This window comes from Talaromyces atroroseus, assembly GCF_001907595.1.
Source record: "Talaromyces atroroseus strain IBT 11181 chromosome Unknown scaffold_0, whole genome shotgun sequence".
Lineage (NCBI taxonomy): Eukaryota > Fungi > Ascomycota > Eurotiomycetes > Eurotiales > Trichocomaceae > Talaromyces > Talaromyces atroroseus.
The window spans coordinates 1996535-2020321 of NW_017971432.1; the positions used below are offsets into that span (position 1 = coordinate 1996535).

General features: G+C 48.2%; 7 protein-coding genes across 7 annotated transcripts, besides 1 other annotated feature; 2 read left to right on the top strand and 5 right to left on the bottom strand.

The window, feature by feature from the left end:
* Positions 1-617: 617 nt before the first annotated feature.
* UA08_00708 (hypothetical protein) lies at positions 618-1433 on the bottom strand (the record flags this gene model as incomplete). Its single annotated transcript, XM_020260544.1, has 1 exon — positions 618-1433. The coding sequence occupies one exon, from the start codon at positions 1431-1433 to the stop codon at positions 618-620; it is 816 nt and encodes a 271-aa protein (XP_020124358.1).
* Positions 1434-2592: 1159 nt separating this feature from the next.
* UA08_00709 (hypothetical protein) lies at positions 2593-3452 on the top strand (the record flags this gene model as incomplete). Its single annotated transcript, XM_020260545.1, has 2 exons — positions 2593-3186; positions 3243-3452. The coding sequence occupies 2 exons, from the start codon at positions 2593-2595 to the stop codon at positions 3450-3452; spliced, it is 804 nt and encodes a 267-aa protein (XP_020124026.1).
* Positions 3453-3879: 427 nt separating this feature from the next.
* Positions 3880-4020: a repeat region (Identified by RepeatMasker using a combination of RepBase library and repeat library created with RepeatScout).
* A 4277-nt stretch (positions 4021-8297) lies between these two features.
* On the bottom strand, positions 8298-13270 carry UA08_00710 (hypothetical protein; the record flags this gene model as incomplete). Its single annotated transcript, XM_020260547.1, has 2 exons — positions 8298-13116; positions 13206-13270. The coding sequence occupies 2 exons, from the start codon at positions 13268-13270 to the stop codon at positions 8298-8300; spliced, it is 4884 nt and encodes a 1627-aa protein (XP_020123811.1).
* Positions 13271-14417: 1147 nt separating this feature from the next.
* UA08_00711 (Ubiquitin-conjugating enzyme) lies at positions 14418-15295 on the top strand (the record flags this gene model as incomplete). The annotated part of the gene is made up of 3 exons (XM_020260548.1): positions 14418-14483; positions 14540-14666; positions 14766-15295. The coding sequence occupies 3 exons, from the start codon at positions 14418-14420 to the stop codon at positions 15293-15295; spliced, it is 723 nt and encodes a 240-aa protein (XP_020123810.1).
* An 812-nt stretch (positions 15296-16107) lies between these two features.
* On the bottom strand, positions 16108-17644 carry UA08_00712 (hypothetical protein; the record flags this gene model as incomplete). Its single annotated transcript, XM_020260549.1, has 4 exons — positions 16108-16629; positions 16695-17072; positions 17142-17283; positions 17343-17644. 4 exons carry the CDS (start codon positions 17642-17644, stop codon positions 16108-16110), a joined length of 1344 nt encoding a protein of 447 aa, XP_020123813.1.
* Positions 17645-18207: 563 nt separating this feature from the next.
* On the bottom strand, positions 18208-21119 carry UA08_00713 (hypothetical protein; the record flags this gene model as incomplete). Its single annotated transcript, XM_020260550.1, has 2 exons — positions 18208-20718; positions 20982-21119. 2 exons carry the CDS (start codon positions 21117-21119, stop codon positions 18208-18210), a joined length of 2649 nt encoding a protein of 882 aa, XP_020123812.1.
* A 472-nt stretch (positions 21120-21591) lies between these two features.
* UA08_00714 (Superoxide dismutase) lies at positions 21592-22433 on the bottom strand (the record flags this gene model as incomplete). The annotated part of the gene is made up of 5 exons (XM_020260551.1): positions 21592-21614; positions 21678-21774; positions 21851-22002; positions 22070-22261; positions 22421-22433. 5 exons carry the CDS (start codon positions 22431-22433, stop codon positions 21592-21594), a joined length of 477 nt encoding a protein of 158 aa, XP_020123815.1.
* Positions 22434-23787: the final 1354 nt, after the last annotated feature.

Genomic DNA, 23787 nt, shown 5'->3' on the forward strand with positions numbered 1-23787 from the left:
TGAATTAGAGCCGATTGATCATTGACCTCTGAAACATATGCGAAGAGAACAATAGAGGATTTTAGCAAATGTCCCAGTCGCTAAGTTTGACTGTACGAATGCAACGCTGTTTACGCTCCCTCCAGATTCCGGAAGGCGCAAGTGCAACCGGACATTTACTAAATTATAATACAAAAAGAGCATGCCTATGGAACTGAGCCTAGGGTTAGACAATAAGCATATGTTTAGCAACGAAGCCGACACTGACTGCAAAAGGAGACTGCTGTATAAATATTTTCTAGGTGAAGTTGATAGTATTACCCTGAATTATAGCAGTTGAAATAAGCATATAGCATTGAATTTCATCCAGCCAGGATTCAAAGACCACCTTCATAGCAAGCAGCCTACATTCTGATTAAAGCCTAAGACCAAGCAGATACTCCAGGTATGACTCTAGCTATAGTTCAAACTCAAAGCTTCTTTTTCTTTCTAATACTTATATACCCCCGAAGCTCGCTTCCACCCATTTTCTCCCCCTAGCTTAGGCTAACATGGCGTTGACACTGCAATTTCTATAGACTTATCTCGCCGTATCTTTTGAAAATAAACCCGTCCTCCTTTTCCGCTCCAAGATTCCTTTAAGCACGGCCGTCAGGCCAGAAGGTAGAGAAGCGCTGATTGGGGGTTGAAATAACAGGGCTACCGTGGGCATCATCGACGTAGACGTACTCGGAGCCGATCTCCTGGATGTCCCAATCGCGAGGAATGGTGTTGATCGAACCGTCAGAGTTCTCGGTGTACTTGATAACCCACTGTCCGTCGTTCTTCATGTCATAGGCACCTTCCGGTGCACCATCCAGAACCCACTGTGTGAATCCCTTCCAGTCACCATTTTCATTCCAAACAAGAATGCCGCCATCATTACCGCGGATGAGCGAGACATCAGCCCAGCCGGTGTTACCAGTGGCGGTGTCCCAGCTAATCTCCAGCCAAGAACCGAGCAGCTGCGGCTGGCCATCAAGCATGGTGGCATCGACACCGCGCTGGACACGGCCCTGCCAGCCCGTGGGGACGGAGACAAACTGGGTGCTTTTTGCAGCAATCCAAATGTACTTCCAGGGCACACTGTCACAGCTGTTGTAGTAGAAATAGAAACCACGCCAGTCATCGGCATCGTTGTCGATTGTGATGCCTGGACCGCCAGTATCAGTATCGCCCCAGGTAAGAATAGGCGAGGTGCTGCAGTCCCAACGCTTGGACAGTTCGGAACTCTCGGTGACGTTGTAACGAACAAGACCACCGGTCTGGTAGCTCTTGACACTGCTCTGTGGAACAGACATAACAGCCGCAGGATCAGCGTTGGGCAGGCTAGGAGGAACTTGGCTGTTTAGTCCTGGAGCGGCCGGCAGAGCGGCAACGGCTCCAACGAGCAGAGAAAGCGCGTATCTGACCATGTTGAAGATGTCTATGGTACGTAGGAAATGTGCTGATGAGATACAGATTGCTGAAGGATCCTTGCTCACTTATATGTCTAGGTACTGCTTAAGCCAGTGGCGTGAAGCTATTGATCTCAACACGCCGCCAAATCCGCTTGTTCGGGAAATCCTTTCAAGCAGCAGTATAGATGATTGAACAATGCTTATGATAACGTTTTGATCCACATGTACTCCATTATGGAGTTTATGGTGGCCGTTCTTCCGTCTTTACGAACCATGAGGCATAAAAGTTGAGCAAAACGGTTACATCGTAGTAGTTTGGAATCTAAATAGATGGCATGATTTCCCGACTTATCTCACAATTGGCTGCTTGATGTATGCTTTGAAGAGGGGAATTTCCGATATAAAGTTACATCGGCCGAACCGATCCATACTAAAGAGACTAGTCAGGGACATACATCTTAATACATCTTAGGGGCGATACATAGTTGGAGACAGCTAAGTATTACTAGCTTAGCCACATTTCAGGATAGTGCTAGATTACCTTCGTATAGGAGCATGCGCATTATCTACACACACACACTATGGGCCCTGTATGGCTTTAAAGATGGCCCCATACAATAAATCTCCGATGAGGCTGAGCAAGTTAGGTACAAAGTGGACACCATGTGCCTGTCAGCCACCGAAGAAGTACAAGGACAGCACACAACTCTACACTTCACATGCATATCAGCACATACTAGCTCCGCAAAAAGCCAAATGCCACCAGCAGGTGCAACGTCCGAACGCCTCAGTTACTTGGCATCTTTCGATGGCCATGTGTGGAACTTCAGGAGTCTCTGGATCAGAAAGGATAGTCAATAGCCGACTGCTGCTAAAAAAGCTCAGTGATGACGAATATGGAAGGTGAGTTATTCGTCTTATTTTGTGAAATTGTGCTGCATCTATTGTGGCACTTTCATGTTGTTCATCGAAATGATATACATAAGTAGATAGGCTAGATTCTATGGGTTTTCAGAAATGGACGCCCATAATAAATAGGAACGACGATCTATCATCATATCTGCCAGTAGTTTGCTAGGCATCCAAACTGTTACTCATTCTTCATTTCCATTCTGGTACTTTCTCTATACGCAGACTTTTCTCCTTTTTATCTTGACCACGTTCATCCTTTGCAATGGCACGCTTCAACATTGTCACTGGCTTGGCTACCTCCCTCATTGTGGCTTCGGCAGCTGCTGATTCCTGGCCCAAGAGAGGTTTGGCTGCCAACGATGATATTCCCATCTGGCAGTTCGGCGGTTCCTGGAATGGCTACAGTTCGGAGGTGAACTGGCAGTACAATTGGGACAGTACCACTAGTCAGAAGCAATCCTTTGCTGAATACGTCCCCATGCTTTGGGGTACGTCAAGCGACCATACCACCCAATGGTTTGACAATGCCTGGTACTGGCTTGATAACGGCGGTTCAGGTCATCTGCTGGCTTTCAATGAGCCTGAGCAGTCGAGTCAGTCCAACCTCACTCCCCAGCAGGCCGCCGACGCTTGGAGAACATACATGGAGCCGTTCGTTGGCCACGCACAGCTCGGTGCTCCTGCTGTTTCTAATGACGGTTATGAATGGCTGTCTGAGTTTCTACAAGCATGCAGCGATTGCAACATTGACTTTGTCCCTATTCACTGGTATAACGACCACACTCTGGAATCCGACCTTGAGAACTGGGTCAACAGTATTTGCTCCCTATCAGGCCGCCAAGTTTGGCTCACTGAGGTAAGCCATGGGGACATAATAATACGAGCGGCTTGCTAATATCATGATTGAAAAAGTTCCAAGCCTACGGCACGGTCGACGACCAGAGCAACTTTTTGCGTTCAGCTATCCCTTTCCTAGACGACAACGACTGTGTCTACCGATACGCATATTTTGGGACGGCGGATAACTCCGAGGTTTTATTGGAGAATGGTGGGCCTTCTCTTTCGCCTTTGGGCGTGCAGTATACATTCAGCGCTTATGGTAGCGGTGATGGCCCCAACTAAGGGGAGCATGGTCCGTGAGGGATATATATGCTCTACAGTGGCCTCTAAATCCATTTGAGGATGTAGAGGAACGATATCAAAAAAAGAGTGCATGGAAATGTAAACTCATCTTGTATATAAAAGCTCAGATTTTACAATATAGTCGGAATTCTACTTATTCTTCGACTGAAATACTACAACAGAATACAAATCAGAGATCCAAGACCCGTATGATTAGAGCGAGAGAAGCCAGCCCTATCAAGGTAGACCAGGAAACTATGCCGCGTGAACTACTCCTCTGTAGGAGCCCAGAAATGGATTAGGGCTAATCACCCGCTGCAGCATATTGTATCAGTCGATACAATTAATATAGTTAACAGACCACCTAGTACACTATGTTAAATCAGGCGGTACGGTGGAGGATATGCCATGTTTTTAGTTTTCTCTTACTTGTGTATACGTTCTTCTATCGAACAGGATATGCTGCGATACTTTGATGTCCTGTCGTACCTCCAGAAGCCTATTGATTTAGCGCATTAATAGCTATCCTAGGTATGCTCGACGGCTATATAGCCAAAGTTTCCGACAAAAGTCTAAGTGGCCTCAGTCTTTGCAAATGAAGACTATATTTCCGAGAATATTGAGTCGAGTTCTGTCACAACTGGCGTGGATTGGGTGATAATACATGGTATGTTGTACATTTAGCTTGACACTTCAAACCCACACATATACTGTATAAACGCATATCAACGAGACTGGTTCCTCAGGAATATCTATCAAAATATTTACTGGTCGTGCTATACTTATTAGAGCTAGATTTCTCATTATCTCATTATTGAAATCATTGGATTGACATTGAAGCTATATATTTCATCACCAAGGAGTAACCCTAAGAAGAAGAAAAAAAAAAAAAAACGCCAGGTCTCCTCACAAGTTGGGGCACTGAGCGTTTTAGCGTGGAACATTTCGCTTATGTAGGTGATTTGTTGTTAAAAAAAAAGTTAAAAAAAAAAGGCTTGGACTTTTTAAGCGATATGCGTGTCTAGTTATCTTACCTGAGTAGATGCTCACTCCCTTACTAAACTCTTTATACTCCTACTGCCTACTAAAATGACCCTACAAAATCATATCACGATGTCCACAACCATGGCAGTCACCGTTGCTGCGATGTGATAGTTATTCCGCATCTGCTGGTTGTCCAGGTGGCCGTGAGCGTGCTGATTCAGATTCAAGGTAAACCATTCACTGCGCGCACATTATACAACGACCGACTAAGTGACCCCTTCTGGGCAATTCTCGCCATTCTTGGTTTCAACATTGCTTGAGCCAGCCTGGAAGTGGAAGGAGGAATAGCAAGTTTGCTAACACGTCAAGTGTCGAAGACGACGAAGATGACGAAGAACGTCGCATTGAGAGCAGCGATGAGAGCGACCTCGGCGACTTCAGTGCAGATGGGGATTTTGACGAAGGCAGCGACGATGATAGCAGTGAGCAGCCAGGCAGTGCTGCAGGGTCTCGTGACTCTAGTCAGGTGCACACCCTCGCGCCACCCACAGACGCCAATTCATCGACTGCAGCCGCTGTTGCCCAGAAGGTTGTGAACATCGCAACTACTCCTTCGGATGACAGAGCAACTGGAAGACAATATCTACGGAACAGGAAAGATCTTAAAGCACTACAGAGACATCAACCACCCCATCTTTGGAAAAGGGATCCTCACCTTCGCCAAGTGACCCGAAGAAGGAGGCTAGCACCAGTACCAATAGCCAAAGTGCTGCCCGTCAAGACTATGAATTGCAATTTATGCTCTTAAGTCAGCAGAATGAACGGCGATTAATGATGGCGCGAGAGGTTGAGTTGTCAAAATTTGAAGAACGTTCCACCGTACTCAGTCTCACCAGGAGTTCCAGTCAAGCCTCTCCCACGAGACGTCATTCACAAGACACAAAGACCCATTTTCCACGCTCACCTGATGACCCTTTACCACAAATCGAGCATGCCGACTCGGAGCTTTATTTTGCCAAACGAGTGCTGGCTAGGGTGGAAGTACCCGATGAAACGACTGTGGACCGAGCAACATTCGAGTAGTATATTCGCAACCTGAAGAACAAGGCAAAGACCTTGGACAAAATTGGGCAGAACCGATCTTCGTCCAGATATTGTATCATTCACCGGGTTTTCAAAGGATTACACGAGCAATGTTTTTTTGACCGTCCTCAGTGGGACTTAGGGAAAGGGGATCAGGAAGAACTGAGAGGCGATTTCCCTATATCAAGTATCGGGTCATACCTACGAAAGCATCCAGAGATAGAATTTATCGTGTACCGAGACTATGATCAAGCCGTGATTAGCCGATTCAATCGAAGGCCTTTTTTGGATGATACAACGCCACTCCCAGTTTCACACGCGAGAGAATGCCTTGTTCCTTGTTCGAATGATCTTGTTGCCGCTGTCCCGAGTCTCCTCAATTCGATGCCAGGTTTTGCCGAGATCTTTCAAGAACATGGGAGCTCCAAACAATTGCTGATGCCAGAGCTAGTGTTTTATCACTCACGCGACCACGTTGCAGGACTCTTGGACAACGTACCGGAACCACAGCGATGGCAACTGGCTACGATGCGGGGTTACGTCCTATCGGAATACGAAGAAGAATATAGCATGGTTGACTCCCTACTAGAAAGAGGGTCATCATTTGCAAGTATATCAAGTACCTCTTCAAGCCGGAAGAGGTCATCGTGGTTGAAATGGACCAAGATATCAGGGGAGCTTTCACTCGTTCATTCCCCGGCTCAGTGTCACCAGTCAAGAAAGTCCAACAGCGGCATGCATGCTGAACAATCGACGCTTGGTGGTGGACATACTGTGGGAGCTTCTCTCGCGATTCTCAGCCATTTGAATTGAATTTTGACGCAGGGGATTCCGAGGAGATAGCAATCGAAAAGTTCCACGTTCGACCCTTGTGGGCCGTCGGTAAAGACTTACCTAGTATGCTTCGACGGAGAGGCGAAACATTTTGAAAGTGTCGCGGTCAATACTTTGCTTCCTATCGAGACAAGAACAGCGGAGAGTTTTATAGCTCCAGCGATGATCGATACATGATCGACTATGAAACTTACCGTGATTTACATCCCAAGGAAGAAACTATACGGATTAAAAGCACAAATGATCATGAGAGCGAAGAAATGGGACAAGGTACACTCCCTAAGGACGAGTATCATTTTCTAATGCCACCAGAAATTACGGGTTTCAACTTGAAGACAAAGAAGTGGGTGGACCTGCAAGTTAGTCGACTAGGGGATGTAGTGTGGAACAAAGAGGCATTCAGAGATCTAGTACTCCACCCTGACCAGAACTCTGACACTGACACGAAGGAACTTCTTCAGGCACTTATCACACAACAGATTGAGGTTAGCAAATCAACAGATGTAATGCAGGGGAGGGGTAATGGACTGACACTCCTACTCCATGGAGCACCGGGAACCGGGAAAACTCTCACAGCAGAAAGCGTTGCCGAGATCGCCGAGAAGCCACTCCACCCTATTAACCAGAAGACGTGGAAGAGTACCTCGAGTCAGCTTTTAAACTTGGCAAAAAGTGGGATTGCGTGATTCTTCTCGATGAAGTAGATGTTTTCTTGGCAGAGAGGAACCTAGAAGAATTGCGACGCAACGCTCTAGTCTCGGCGTTCCTTCGAGTTCTAGAGTATAGCGAGGGAATACTTGTACTAACTAGCAACCGCATAGGTACATTTGATGAAGCTTTCTTCTCGCGAATTCAGCTAGCACTCCATTACCCCGATCTCACCCATCCGTTAAGAAAGAAGATCTGGAAGAAAAGGATGTGGACTTTGACGACCTGGCAGATCACGTAGATAGCCTTGCAAAATACGAACTCAACGGCCGACAAATCCGGAATGTTATCACGATTTCGCGCCAGCATTCTAGATGGAAGAATGCGACTCTGGATTACGCGTTTCTAATACGAGATATCCATATTACTGGGAGGTTTCAGGAGTACATGAAACTCTTGAGGAGAGGCCACACAGAAGGGGAAATGGCAGAAGAGAGCGGGTTGAGACTAGCAGAGCAGAATCGGGCCTCCATAAAGACCGTACTATAGTTACTATATCAACCGCCGAATATGTCTAATAAAAGTTGAGAAAAAGAGTCTCGTACTAGCATAAATATTGGCATTACTATTGCAAGTAGAGAAAAGAATATCAACCCCATCAAACCAAGTTTGCTAGCACCACCATTGATGAATATCAGCTAGACCACAAACATGACAGCTATCGAAACCGTCAATCAAGCATGTAAACCCCAGAGAAACCACAATCACTCTTCGAAAACACTGTTAAAGAAAATAGGAGCAGTTGCAAGCTGTGACAGCTTCGGATCTCATCTTTATACCCGAAACAGGGCCGTCCGAGACCCAATTCATCGACACCAGGCTTGTGTTTTGAATCGATATGCGTGTCTATTCATTCTACCTAGGTAGCTATTCGATCTTAAAGTACAAAAAGAATAAAGTAAGGAGAAAAACGAAAAACAAAACAGATATCCCAAAAAAATCACCAATATGTTTTGAAGTCCACGTAAACGAACAGAATTTTGGAAACAAGTAAAACTGAAACGAAAAATTTGCAGACGCAAATGTTCTCTCTCACGATAGGTTAAGAGGTGGCTTAGTAGTAGTATAAATTCGCAAATGGGACAAGACTGGAATATATACAGGTTTCAGAATATCCATCCCCCCACTGAATAGTAGGAGGGAAACAAGAGTATATAAGCGAGTTACATGTATGTATAAATCCCGTTCGTGTCCCTTCGTCCTATGTTTCACTCGCATCATATGTGTAAAAAAAGATCAGTCCGTCTCCACAAGTTGTTTGCTTTCCCATGCAGCTTTGGCACCCTCAACCAGACTATCAATATTACCACTATTCTCACACATGCCACGGAAACTGCCGTTTTCTATATTTATTAATGTCCATGGATGGTCGAATTCGACGACACGTCCATGGTCCAGGACAAGCACCTTGTCGTAATCGATGATGGTTTGCAGGCGATGAGCGATTGTGATAATCGTGCTGTCCTTCAATTCGCGCAGCGTCTCTTGGATCTTGGCATCTGTTGCGTAATCAATCGAAGCAGTTGCTTCGTCCATCATTAGCACGCGAGGGCTTTTGAGCAGGGCTCGCGCAAGACACAGCAGTTGGCGTTGACCCTGCGACAGGTTTGAGCCAGACTCTGCAACAGGCGACTCCAGGTTTTGGAAAATGTTTTTGTTTTCTGGGACAGCCGAAACATCCTCGACTGACTGAGTAACTGCTGGTGTTGCAGTCCCGGAAGCTCCAGTCGTGATTAGGTGGACACGACGCAGTGCAACAAAGATTTGCTCATCGCTGAACAGGCCGAATGGATCCAAGTTGCTTCGAATCGTGCCGGTAAAAAGTGTAGGGTCCTGAGGCACAATTGTGATATTTTCACGCAAATCTTGCAAACCGATCGTGCCAACGTCGATTCCATCAATCACTATTTTGCCGTTAATCGCTTCCAGACCACGGAAGAGCGCAAGAGCAAGAGAGCTTTTTCCGGCGCCAGTACGTCCAACGATGCCAACCTTCTCTCCAGCATTAATTGAGAAGGACACATTCTTCAGCACACAGTCCAGATCAGGACGGTACCGGGTGGAGTAATCAACGAATTCAACGGCTCCTTTAGTGGGCCAGCCTGATGGCGGTCTTCGGTCTTCGATTATCTTTTCAGCCTCTTGTTCAACTTCCAGGTATTCTCGAACACGCTCAACCGAGTTTAGACTCTGTTGAGATTCGGAATACAACCGCACGAGCCAGAGGACGTTCTCCGTGAAAGTAACCGCGTAAGTCATAGACAAACCGGCAGCTCCTGCGTCGACTCGGCCAACATTCGTCAAGACAAACGCAGCGGAAAGGAATGAAACAAGTGCACCAATCATATCCACACGGAAAGATAGCCATCGGTTGCTGGCCCACAGATAGATATGCGGCCGGTTGTATGAATCAATACGGCGGTGGTTGTCAATCATGAATCGTTGGGCATCACCGTACGCTCTAATGCTGACAATGCCATTCAATGTCTCGCCAAACTGCTGATAGAGCGGGCTGCGCTGTACTGATTCTAATCGTTTTAAGTCACGCGATGCATTCAAGTAAATTGCGCCAACTGCAGAAAATAGCAAGGTGATGATCACCGCGGCAAACAAGAAACCAGGCGTAATAAACGAGATAAGTGCAATGATCATGATAACTGATGCGAGACTATGAAGCATACCAATTGCAACAGGAGCGACTTCTTGGTCAATGGCTTCGACATCTTTAGAGAACCTGTTCATCAGTTGGCCTAAAGGTGTCGAGTCGAAGAACTTGAATTTGGCATGAAGCACAGCGTTCAACAATCCGTCGTGCAGCTTCCACGAGGCATGCAGTGAGCCCCAGAAGAGAACCAATTCTCTAAACATTGAAATCAAGACATAGACGAGGCCGAGCAGCGCATAGATACCGAGATAATACCCAATGTTGACACCATTATCAGCAGTTTCGGTTTGCATGACGTTCGGATGAACCCCGTTCCAAGAGGTTGTACGCGGAACACTACCTGTCACGAAGGATGGAAGTTTGAAATTTGACATCATCGCATAGTCACCCACGTCTGTTGCCTCATCTTGTTGGACGTTGTACGCGTTTGCCCACTGTCGAATCCATATATTGGTTGCCACGTTGCCAAGTTGTTGAGCTACAAAGGCACCGATACCAAAAATCCAGTAGTACCAGGGCCCCATAGAAGACAAATACATTCGTATAGTCGACCATTTGATACTACCAGTAGCTTTTGATTCTGTAAGCTTGGCAGGGGATGCTTCGCCTTGCGGATCTTTGACACCAGGGGCAGGCTTCGATGCTCCATTTGCATGACCGTTGCTCAGTCCGTTGGACTGTTCGACTTGTTCTTCCAGATCAGACGCAGTGCGAGAGGGGCCCTTGGAGCCCGGTCTTGACGTTGGCCGTGACTTCATAAGTTCCTCTCCGAGCGCACCCGATGCTGCTACCTCGTCGGGAGTTCCCTTGCTGGATATTCTACCATTGTCCATAACGACAACATACTGTGCTTGTGGGACAGCAAGCGCAACGTTATGAGTGACAAGAATACAAGTACGATGGGTCATGAGAAAACCTGTGAATGCCTCGCGGAAAATATGTTTGGCGGTATGTGAATCAACAGCACTGAGACAGTCATCAAGTAGCAAATGGCGAGCGCGACTATACACTGCACGTGCGAGAGAAATACGTTGCTTTTGACCACCAGAAAGACTGATACCCTTTTCACCTACCAGCGTCTGGTCACCTGCTTCCAAAATTTGCAAGTCGCGCTCAAGAGCGCATGCTTTGATGACTGCATTGTAGCGTTCTTGGTCGAAGGGGGATGCAAAAAGGATGTTTTCTTTGATCGTAGCATTTACAAGCCAGGCTTCTTGGGCACAATATGCGACATTGTCAGTGAGAGATGTCTCCGGGTCGACTGGAAGTGAGGCACGGTCGGTTGTTACTCCGGGAAGATAGACTCGGCCATCCAAAAGCCTCATCTCTCCTAAGAGAGCCATGAGAAGCGAGGTTTTGCCAGATCCAGTTGCTCCAGCAATTACATTCAACTGACCGATTTTGAATGACACGTTGATATCGATAAGTCGGAACGCATCTGGAGCATCTGGAGCACCAGAGGTAGACTTGGCACCCCATGTTAAAGTAGCATCCTCAAGTGCAATCCTCGATTCACCTGGTTGCCGTGAATCGCCGAGTAGCTGGGAGTACTTTTCTGTTTCCTCCTCATTCAAGAAAGCCTCGACACGATCAATAGATACCTTAGCTTCCTGTACGTGGGCCATCATATCTGCCAGTTGGTCCAATGGCACACGAAGGAGCGAGAACATTGATAGCGCTGGGAAAGCAATAGATGGAGACAATCGCTTCCCTTCGACAACGGTATACAGGAAGAAGGAAGTGAAAGTAATCAGGATCGGAGTGCCGTACCAGACTGTTGCAGCGGCAGACCATATGATATATCTATAGCGCAGGGACCGGAGCTCTTCTTTCCGCTTCTCATTGACAATATCATTAAATCGCCGTTCCCAAGCGAAATATTTAATGATACGAATGTTTTGCAGCACCTCGTTCGTTGTATGGATACGAGCATCGGTTTTGGAGAGAATCTCGTTTTGAATATTGCGGAAACTGCGGGCGATCCAGACATTGACGGGCAATATCAGGACCATAAGCGCGATGCCGGCGAAGGAGCTGAAACCGAGGACCCGGTATAGCAGAACAATGGCGATGATCACTTGTACTGGTACGCTCGCCCACAAGAAATGCAGATAAGCGCAGACTTCGCTAACTTTGAAGGAGTCGATAGCCATCAAATTGATGATAGTGCCGATAGTACTCATCTTTTCATCTTTGTTGTCCGATTTCTTCTTGTCCTTGGACTCCTCCTGAGTCTCGGTAGCTGCACCGGCTTTGCGTCTCAATGCCTTGGAATAGATCTCACCAATGATGATTGCGCGTAATTTGACGCCAACGTTGTTCCGACCGATCCAGAGAGCCTGACCGTCGGCAATGCCTTGAATGGTACCGCAAACGAACAGTAAAATGGCATACAGCCACGCAGCGTTGGCAGGAATGGAACGAGGGTCTTCGACATACTCGAGAATCGCTTTCAAAAGTAAGGTGGGGATGAAAGTGAAGAGATTTGAAAAGACAGTCCAAGCAGCTTGGACGATAAGGTCTTTGTCAAAATAACGCAACAATCTCCAGACCAGTTTGTAGTTCTTGTAATGGTGGCGGAAATCGTTCAAAACAGTACCGGCATGTCGCGATACAGTCAAGTTCCATACATCGTCCAGCTCTAATGTTTGGTAATAGCCCTTCCAAATCAATGGGCCAATCCACGAGAAAGACAGGAGGGATAATATGCTGGCGTAGGGCTGGTGGGGGGGTTCTAGGCCATCTTCGCGCTGCAGTAGAACACTCTTGTTTCCCCTTCGGGTGGTGGTCGAAAGAATGAGTAAGAAGGAGCAAATGGCGAATTCGGTCGATGACAGAATAAGAGCAAGCCTCGATTGTGGGTGAATGATCTCCGAGCGGAAGACAAAAACGATCAACAACCACTGGATACCATACAGAGAAGTGGTATGGTTCCACAGACGCGGCTTAGTTTGTTTATCCAAAGCCGAGAGTACGAAGCGCACAGCAGCAAGAACAAAAATGTATGACCATGATATCAGTTTGGCGATAGCAGCTGTGGTAGCATTGCGGCTCCAGGCATCAGTGGTAAGAAATGCAATGGAGACGGCTATTTCAGCCAAAAGACCAGTGAGCTCGGCGATTACTAGAAAAAGCTGTCCTCGCGGATGGCTAACTTCAAAGTCGCCATGAGAAATGCGACTGGCAGACTTGTGGAGAATGAGATGGTTGACATCATCTTCTGCGAATTCCTGTTCGTCAAGGCTATCGGGGCCTGCGCTACCATTCGCATTAGCCAAGGAGGCGTAACCAGAGCGCCGCCAATTCGCCAGTCGCGGGTATGTGTTGTATAAAATGATCAAGAGGAGTGAAAGACCACAGAATAGGAGGGGGAAGAGGGTCTGAAGGTAGCTAGAAATTTGCAAAACCATGGGTTGTCAGCCGGATGCCAAAATAAACGGATACGGGGTGCGAGTGGTTGACGGAATCGCATCACGTACTTGCGCTGAAAACAATGGCTCAGGTCATCAATGACCCAAATGGGGCCATTGCACTCTAGCCCCATGTCTAGAGGGAGAGGGACACGAAGCAAGAAGACAAGAAAAAAGAGTCAGCGAGCAAGTTCCTAGGCCAGTGAGCGGTTCTTCATCTGGCGGATGGAATTGCGAGCTCTGCCTTGTCTTGTCTAGCTAGAGGAAGAATGGTGGGAAAATTGCGGCGCATTCCAGCGCCGACGACGTAATGGAAGCTTCCTGCGGCCAGAGCAAGGGATCGCCAGGAGCGTTACGCTGTTGCAGGGATAGGGCACCTTTCAGTGCAGTTGAAGCAATTTTGAGTATTGCCAGGAGGAGAGCGAGGTCGAGGAAGGAATTCTTATTCAGCGCTGGGAAAAGCGGAGTGCTGGAGAAGGTAAGATACGCTATCGTGGCCAATCACCGCTCGGGCTAGTCTCTGTTGGGAGTCCGGCGTTGCGTCCGCCTTAGTAATCAGCGCGCCATCAGTCGCTAACTAGGTAACTAACTAGTCAAACAATCGCCTGCTAACCAAATTAATCAGTTGATAACTTGACCGTTATATTGATTACATTACTATGAGTACTAAATTAAATACTACGAAATTGGTGTCAGTTGCAGCCAATCTCGAGCATACTACAGCAGATAGTGCAGCGCTAGCGTCTCGGAACGGCGACGCGCGCTTCGTGTGCGGTTATTGTGGAGTTGAATTACGCTTTATGCACATATCGTCGCATAACATCGCCGCATCACAAATGGGGCTACAGGTGAACGGGTGTTGAAAAATTTAGTGTTAAAAGTCTAACCCCACTGCCAAGCCTTTTTTGTTAAATTTGCACACACGCTAAGTTATTGAACACCCGTTCACCTGTAACCCGCTCCTTCGCCTTGGCAACGCGAACCATGTGACACTGCCCGCGGCTGCCTGACGCTGCAGGCAGCCGTGCTGCTGACAAAAGGCCTGCTGAGTCACCGACAGACTGACTGTGACTCCGACCTCGTGACCTGCACCCCACGCTAATCCCAGATTGGACAGAGTGGGGCTGCTCCTTATCGCGCCATTTCCGTCATCTGCTCTCTTTCTCTCCGTCGCTCTCTCGCTCTCTAAACCCTCAACGCTCTGCCTGCTACGGCCTCTCCTTCCTCCTTCCTGTCAGCCCTGGAGACACACACACACACGCACGCACGCAGCCCATAACAATGACGGAACGCATTCTGATGAACGAGTTCAAGTCCCTCTCGACGGAGAAATGGGTTCACATCGAGGTAAGCCGTGTTGCGCGGCCTGGCTAGATAAGAAATCCAGCTCATGCATTGTACAGTTGAAAGACGAGGATATTTTTCGCTGGAATGTCGCCCTCGTCGTGTTGAATCCGGACTCCCTCTATTATGGTGGCTACTTCAAGGCTGTCATGGACTTTCCCAAAAACTACCCATATTCGCCCCCAAGTAAGATTCGTCCCAAGGGAGAAAAAAATAAAAATCTTTTACAGGCAAGATAAAGTGAGAAAGGGTTAAACGCTAACTGCATTGTTTCTCTCTATGCAGAATTCCGATTCAACCGGTCCATCTGGCACCCCAACATCTACAATAGCGGCGATCTCTGCATCTCCATTCTCCACTCTCCAGGCGATGATGAACAATCTGGCGAAGTCGCTGCTGAGCGCTGGTCTCCCGCTCAGCGTGTAGAATCCGTCTTAATTTCGATCCTCTCTCTCCTTGATGATGCCGAATGTTCATCTCCCGCCAATGTCGACGCTGGTGTTCAACTGCGCAAAGATCCCCTCGGGTACCGGGACAGAGTTCGCGAGGACGTCGAGCGCTCCAAGAAGGACATTCCGGAAGGGTTTGTCATGCCCACCTTCGAGTCAACTATGTCCAAGCCCGTTTCGGAAAAAGACGATGCCGACTTTTGGGCTGATAGTGATGTGGACGTCTACAGTGATGGTGACGATGATCCATTCGGTGGCAGTGACTCGTCTGATTTTGGTGCCGATGACGACGATATGGAGCTTGACGACGAAGCCGACTCTGCCAGTGATGACGAAACTGAGAAACAAGAGGACAAACAGGTATGAAAGGGAAAAATAAAAGGAAAGAGCGTGACGACCGTTTTCTTAGCGACAGCATCGGCCAAGCATACGCATAACTCCTGGCTACTCCTTTTTCTTTTCAACTTTTCTTCTCTTTTCATTCGCATACTTTCCATCCCAGCATTTACGACTGCATAGCACTGGTGTTTCTTTTTCTTCCTTTCATTTCCGGCACAGCCCGGAATCTTCATCTCAGCACAATACCCCCAACTGGCGCGACGGTTATGATATCAGTTTGTTACATGGGTTGGCTCTTTGGTTCAGAAACAAAGCGATATTCTTCTACATTGTGTTGCTCTAACTTTGCTCTCCTGTTTTATTTGTGACATAGAATACATTTGCTCTTCAGACTTCAATTACAGTATTAGTCCTCCTAGGCAGTTATGACAGAAAAACATAATAGACTAGGTCAAGGTGTCCTGACAATGAACCATAGTACTCCGCGGTATATACTTATCAATTCTACCTACGTACGTATATCGCCTCAAAGATAGATATGGCATATGTTCAGAGGCATTCGAAGTGAAGCAAATAAGAAATCGCATGAAGAAAACTACTTCGAATGAATAGGAATGAGCCTATGAAAAAGAGCAATCCTTCTCATCAAGTAATAAAATAGTATGAATCATACATATATTCTTGTACGTCCACTATGTTCTATGAAACATGTCTGGCCCTTGATTACCAAATGAGAAGAGCAAAAAATAGGAGTGATATTAAGCCGAAAACCAAAGTCCAAGATTAATAGAAAGATAGCAAAAACAAACCTACCAAATGATGGATATTGACCATAAATCTTATGCAGTTGCGGTAGTAGTAGTAGCAGCAGTAGCAGCGTCAGTTTCTAATTGCTCCAGTTTTTCGCTTGGATCTTGCGTTGTCGCGACGGGCAGGGTTGTTGTTGATTGCTCTTTATCTTCTGCTACTTCTGCCGGTTCCTCACTTCCTTTCTTTTGCACAGAAACGGGGATATTTGCGCGTCTGGGTTTGCCCTGATCCGTACCCAAAACCTCAATTCGATCACCGAGGAATCTCATCGGACCCTTGAGGTACTGCGGCTTCCCACCAGCGCTTGTTGGCGGGGATATGATGCCGCCTGCCAGTTCGAGCGCTGCATCGTCTAGATTGGGCAGGTCGCCCCATTGGAAATCGAGAGTCCCTCCGTACTGCGATGGGATGGATGAAGGTTCCATGAATGTTTCCAAGGTGGATTTGACCTCGGAAGAGGACAGGATGAAAATCTTGGACACGGTAACGGGGTCAAACCAGCGTTTAATCCAGTTCCAGACTGTGGGGAAGAATGAAGGAGCTCCGATAATCTTCACGGATCATATTAGTACATACAAATATTTTTAGTATTATCAGGAGTGGGAGAAGAGCGTACGAAAATCCGATCCAACGTCTCGGGATAGTGAGCTGTAGACAAAACGCTTGCGTCTTGCATGTGACTTCTCAAGTTCCAAAACTGCATCAAGCTCACGCCGCTGATATCGACGATGTTATTCGAAGAGACAATTGGGGTTTCGGGATTGGGTCGTGGCAGCGAAGAGCATAACGGATGCACGAATTGAAGCAGGTTCTCGTAGAGTGAGAAGAGACAGAGAAGACGCGCCGGAATGGCCGAGTCCTTGTGCGTTTCAGACGCACCCTTTTCGCTCACTTCGTGCGAGAAGTTGGACACGTTTTTGTTCGTCAGGTGGCGCACTTCAAAGAGATAGACGGGGATACCGCGACGGTCTCGGCGACCTGTCCATTGAGGATACTGTCGAGGGGACATTAGATCGGAGAAATCAAGGGGGAAAAAAAAAAAAAAAAAAAAAAAAACACATACCATCTGCCGCGTCCGCTCGTACGGTTCCAATCGGATATTTTCATACAGATCATCGATTTTATTCTCCTTACGCCAGTCCTCCGTTTCCGTGAATTGTTTGTAAGCGCCTTGAACATCGAACTTGCGTGCACGCAAAAATCGCCTAGTACCCAACAATTAACACACAGCATTCGAAAGGGCAGGATAAAGGAAAACACGGACAAGAGCGTAGCATCACTGTGAGAGGCAGGTTCCCCATCCTCCTTCCCAGGCTTATAATACCCTTTCTCCTCAACCAATGCCTTGAACTCGACCAACTTTTTTTCCTGCTCTGGCGTCAAATGGTTCAAATGTCCGGCCAGCCAGGCGGTGCCCGCGGCCTGGTTGGCAGAAGCGGCGACGTCATTCTCAGCGACAATCTTGCTTAGGTCGCCCTTCGACTCCGAGGAGTCCGTCGGGGGTTGCTCGTCATTGTCGTGCTCCGGCTCTTGCGGTTGTTGGTGTTTTCGAGAGAAGAACCGCATGTTTTTTGTTTTTTTTTCTTTTTCCCTCTGTCGTCCGGTTTCACGCTCCGATCCGGACAGTCTGTCTGATCTTGGTATTATTTCCTGCGTCGGGAAATATCTTTGTTCGCCGAAATACCCAAGGGATCTAGTACTAATATGATATACAAAAGAAACAGAGCATAATAAAGTCCGAGACGAGAAAAGGGGTCAGACTGGGCAAAGGTCTTAAAAGCACAGCTGAAGCGAGCGATAAGACGAGTATGGTTGTCCCCACCGCGGATACCGGGCCAGGAGCCAGCCAATAAGGGATGTCAGAGCCTCATTAAGCATAAATATGCCTGTTTTAATATTTATGCATCACAATCCCGCCTCACCTTTAGAACTACACCATACCCCTGTCTATATAGTATAATGTCTACAACGAGCCATTTTAGGCGTCACTAAGCCACTGCGAGTAAGAATATTCATCCATTTTTTATCTACCCCGTGTCACTCCGGTTCGACATCGTTGTCGTGGTTCTGCTATATACAACGATAATTTTTCCCCCTTCACAATTGTCTACCCTTCAACGATATCCCATCTAATCCTCGGTCAAATCGCCATATTCCCACATACCTCGTCGGTTCTGCTTGGCTTCCTCCTCCACCTTCTTATAGTGAGCCAGCGTGTCAGCAGATGCCCGCTCCCAGGCCTTGAGCTTGCGCGGGACCATCGCTAGGCCTTCGCGAACAATGTCTGCATTAACGCTCTGTCCCAGATTTTGCGAGGATCCTGGGTCGAGTAGTGTGATAAAGAGCGTACCCTCAGGCGATATATAATCAACATTAGCTACCAGCTCGCGGTCAAATGTCTGTTCCCCAATGAACTGAACGGCATCGGCAAGGTATTCGGGAGACACTGGGAACTGTAGCAAAGACAGCGTGGCATCCGCTGCCTGGCCCTTCAGTTTCTGAATTGAAAATTGTTGTGACAGTGGTCGCAGTCGAGACCATGGAATGACCTCGGAATTTCCATAGTCAACATATAAGACTTCCGCAGTCTTTTTCTCTCGATCATTTCTCCTGACTTTAGCGCGGTACCACTCGTTATCTTCCGTGAACCGTGCAGCAACAAAATCGCCGGCCTTGGGTGGTCCAGGAAGTGGCGTATCATTGGCCTTGTTCAGATGGAACGACCGGAATGCATTCATGAGCTCCGTTAGAGCTGAAGTGCCGCCTCCGATCTGTTGAACCTTCAACTTCGCGGTGGTCGGATCAATGTGTGTAACAATGACATCGCGGTAGTCCTTGCGACGCTCAGTGACAGTTTCTCCATTGCCCTCGGCAGTACCGTTACCAGCCACCGCCTCCTCTTGTTCCTCCTCCTCCGCATCTTTACTAGGATCCCAATCATGCCAAAGTCCCTTCCTGGCCTCTTTGGCCTTTTTCTCGGCAGCGAAAAGCTCTGGACCATGGCCAGATTGCTCGGCCGAGTACGCATGAACAGTAGCAAGGCCCTCCTCCACTAGGAGCTTGGCGAAGTTCTCTCTGTTGACATACAACGCACCAATAAAACCCCCAACTTTATCAAGAGTCTCGACGTCGATTTCAACGTCTCGCTGCAGAACCCTCCGGTTGGCAAACTCGTGAGCCTCGTTTCCGAACGGCTCCGATGCATCACCTGGAGTGCGTGCAGACTTGGGAGCTCGGATGCCAGAGAGAACAAATGTCAACTTGGCGTTCTCACGGGGCACGAGCACGACAAATCGAGATGCCGACTTGACAAAGTCGACAACTGCGGGTACTCTCTTCTGTCGCTGTAGGATCGACACTTCCAGTTTCGCCTTCTGGATGTTCTCGGAGTAATCCTGGTATTGTTTGGCTTTTTGAGGCTTGGATGACCACATCCCCTTCTGCTCGCTCTTGGCGGCTTCTTCTGCGGCTAACAGGGCATCGTATTCCGGTGACCTGTCGTCGTCGTCCTGTCGGTGACGAATTACGGAGGCATAACCAGCCTCTACTAAGTAAAGAGCGATGTTGGTATTGCCTTGAATGATTGTGACAACATCGCGTTCTTCATATCCCTCGGTAGCTGGCTTCTTGCCGTCAATGGTGACTTTGGCATGCTTTCCAATAACTTTCTTGCGCAAATATTCCTTGGCTTCTGCCGCAAATGGGGCTTGGGTTGGGTCGGAAGGTTTGGGCTGTCTGATGCTACTAAGACTGACTTTTTTCTCTGCGCCAGCTTTGTTTCTCAAAAATAAGGTATCAGCATTGAGCACGCGTCCCACGATATAGTCGCTATCAGCTGCACCAGCAGGGCCCTTGGAAGCAACATGCCCGGTGAACAATCCAACCTTCTTATCCTTGGCGACCTTTTCGGCTTGGCGGAAGCTTGCCATGTCTGCGCCCAATAAAGTAGAATGATGGTCGAAGCAACGAGCAAGACCGGCCTCCAGTAAATACCTCGCAATGTTACCGTTGGGGTGTAGTACATGTCCAATTAGCTGTCCCTGGGGAGTAGCTCCAAGCAATTGAGCTCTGACCTTCCGCTGCAGCAATCTGGCCTCAACAAACTGCTGGGCTTCAGCTCCCAAGGGCTCGCCAGCCTGCTGTGTTCCGTCCGCACCTACACGAGGGGAAGCAGGTGCACGCACACCGGCCACGGTGATAATGGTCTGCAAATGGCGAGTAGGCGTGAGAAACAGTCGGATCAACAATCTGTCGCCGCCAAACACTCGCTCCACGACCGCGTCCAATTGACGGCCTTTGTATTCCTCCACCAAGGACTTCACATCTGCAACTTCGTAGTCGGTCTCAATGGATCCCTTCTCATCGCCACTCCAAACACCCTTGTTATTAGCTCTAGCCTGGGCTTCGAACGCTCGCAGGCTGTCCAGCAGGACAAGCGAGTCCTCCGATTCGTCCCCACGCTTCCCGGCTTCCTCTCGGACGCGGGCCCATCCTTCCTGAACGACCAGCTCCGGCAGTGAGGCGTCCGTTCCGGGGAGCTTCACGGTTCCGTATTCGCGTTTGATGCCAGTTGGAATGGTGTAGAGGACCTGGAATTGCACCACCTTGCCAACAAGAAGCTCACGAAGGAATTCGCGGGACTGAAAAGCAAAGGGCTAGGTAGAAAAGAAGAAAAAAAAATATGTTAGCTTCTGTAAACTCATATGAACATAAATAGTTCCTCCTCCATCAACCAATCTCATGTTGTTTCTTTTGACCAACACACACAGAAAGCGGGGAAGTGGCAAAAAGGCCACATGTCGAAAACGGCGCCAACACTCAACTGCTTGGATCCATACCAAACAAAAGAGAGCTAAAAGAGCAAGAAGCCCAGAAAAGGGGGGAACCATAAACAGCTTCATACCTCATCTCCTTCCCTCCGCAGACGGGGAGCAGACACATATGCCAAGCTCAATGTGCGCTCCTGTCCTCTGTTGGTGACATGTGACAGGACGAGCGTGTCGCCTGACAGGACAGACTTGACGCGAGCTTCGAACGGCATGGCGAAGGAAAAAAATAAAAATGAAAACGAAAGACCAAAAGAATTGAATGGTGAGAAAAGGGGTGGGATCTGGGAAGGAAAGGGGAAGGGGGAGAGAGGAGGAGGATCCGCCAGCCTATTATCATCAATCGAAAATGCGGAGAGCGCTAGTGAAGCTACCGAAGTGCTGCTGCCACGCAACGACGAGCAGAACACATTGGCGGAAGCTCTATTTCCACACAAGAGGGCCAGGCGCTCCGTTCTATGCCAAAAGCCATTTACGGCATTTAATACATCCTACGCTACTCTTATAGGGAAGCGGGGAGTATGTGTATATTTTGTGAGGTGTGTGCCCCTAGTAGGTGTGTTTACTGGGCATTTCTACAGAACTCTGAACGACGCCGAAGTGAGCAGCAACAACGTATTGTATTGATTCAATCTGTATCATTTCAGAATGACGTCGTAACTAAATCGGGCAATCTGGCTAATCTATCTAAGCAGAGATACCAATGACACCTACAACAGAGCGTTCGTTAGCCACCGGAATCAGCCAAACAATGCAAGGCCAGCTAAACTTACCACAAGCTGGACGGGGGCCAGCGTTACCGGTCTTCTTAGACTCCTCGTTGCCACCCTTACCAAGGTCATCGGTACCGGCATGGACGACAATAGTGCGCTGCAACATTCGATTCGTCAGTTTTCAGACACTAAGTCACATCAATTTAGATAAAACACAAAGCGCATTCACATACACCAAGAACACTCTCAGCACCAATCAACTTGATGAGCTTGTCCTCGACAGAGCCAACGGCATTGCCCTGAGCATCGGTCTTGAAGTTGCCCAAGTCACCAACATGGCGATCTTCGTCAGTAGGAGCACCGTGGGTCTTTCCGAAGGGGTTGACTAGAGAGGAGGAAATCCGCGTCAGTCTCATGCGCATATGATTGGTCGTCGCGAGAGTTCTACATACAATGAGGACCGGCAGATGTGCAGCCGTTGGTGTTGTCACCAAACTGGTGGACGTGGATACCACGCTCAGCGTTGGGGTCGTGGCCAGTGATGTTCCATGAGACGGTGGTAGGGGAGCTCTCGCTGGCCTGCTCAAAGGTGACAGTGCCCTTGATGTTGGAGTCTCCACGGAGAACAGCGACTAGAACAGGGGCTGATTAGTCCAACGTCGTCGAGTGATCGAGCCATGACCCAAGGAAAAAGTGGGCGGATTCTCGCAAGGTGCTCAAATTTGCTCACGGTTCCCAATGGCGGAGAAGGAATCCGCATGGCAAACACAAACAAGGGGCCAATGAAAGACAAAGGGACTTACCAGCCTTGACCATTGTGGCTAGATTTCAAAAAGACAACAGATCTTCTGAAGATGTTGAGTGGGGATTGAGGATGGATTGACTGATAGAAGGCAGGAGAGGAGGACGAGGGAATAAGAGATGTGGAAGTCTGAAGAACGATGAGGGGAACAGCAACCCCCCACTTCCTGTTGTTTCCGGACTGTACATACATCCCCCCCCCCGTATTGACATCCACGCCGTTTCTCGGCGAGATGGCTCGTCGAACAACCTTGGGATTCACACGAGCTGGCATTGATGCTCTGCGCATCTACTTCGACATCTGCCATGTCCATCCCGACCAGCAACGACACCGCCGCAGCGAGAGGTTGCGTGTAATGGCCATACACCTCAAATACGAGCCCCTCCTTGCGAGCTATGCCGATGTGCCGTCATTCTGACACCATCGCCGCTTGTTTGCGTATCAGTACGGTAACGCGTGTAATCTAACGGCTATGTGATCACGTGCCCCTCAGCTAGGCAGTGCTTATGTAATAGTGATTCCTAGTCATGTGACGTAGCATCACTTTGGCTTCTCTTGTGTCATTTTATCTCACGCCCGCCTGTTCTCTGCGCCAAAAGATTCGCTCTCTCACTTTCATCGCCCACTTTTGTCAACCGCTTGAAATGGAGGACGGTGGAAAACTGAAGAATTGAGAAAAATCTAGAGCTGCTATTGACGGAAGTCTTGGTTATGACATATATATTAAGAACTATAGTCTAACTGTATCGATGATCCTGATAGGACAAAAGCGCTCCCGTTGGCGACGATGTCCGGCTCAGCAGATTCCTTGGACATATTCTTCTGCGGCGCAAAAGAGAATCCCCGCAGAAATCTGTCCTTAGTGGTGAAAGGATGGCCACGCAACATAGTTACCAGGTTGCCTATGTCCGTTCATCTATTGGACAGAAGGGTCCCAGAAACCGGACAGCAAAGAACCTTCTGGCCGCGCTGGGGCTGGACAATCCCCAGTGCGGAAGCGAGCGAACCTCCTTTTGTATTCTTCTATGGAACGATGGACCCCAGTAATAAAGTTGTAGGAGACCATCAAGATATCCCACTTGTCAATCATGCCATACTATTTTGCAGCTTGCTGGGCAAACTACTAGAGAGAAACTTCCAGGCTCGTCTTTCGCCATATCCATCACCATGATTTCCAGTATCGTCTTTCCAACGCCTCCATGGAACCTGCTCTGACAAAGTAGTGCAGCTCCCTTTAGCTCACAAGGTGCATAAGATCAGAGGAGAATTGATAGACGGAGCATGCGACGATGGTTCCCCTGCACAGGCGATACTGTTGTGGGCTTCAAGATGAGGACAGATGTCAGAACAACGAGAAGTAGAAATATT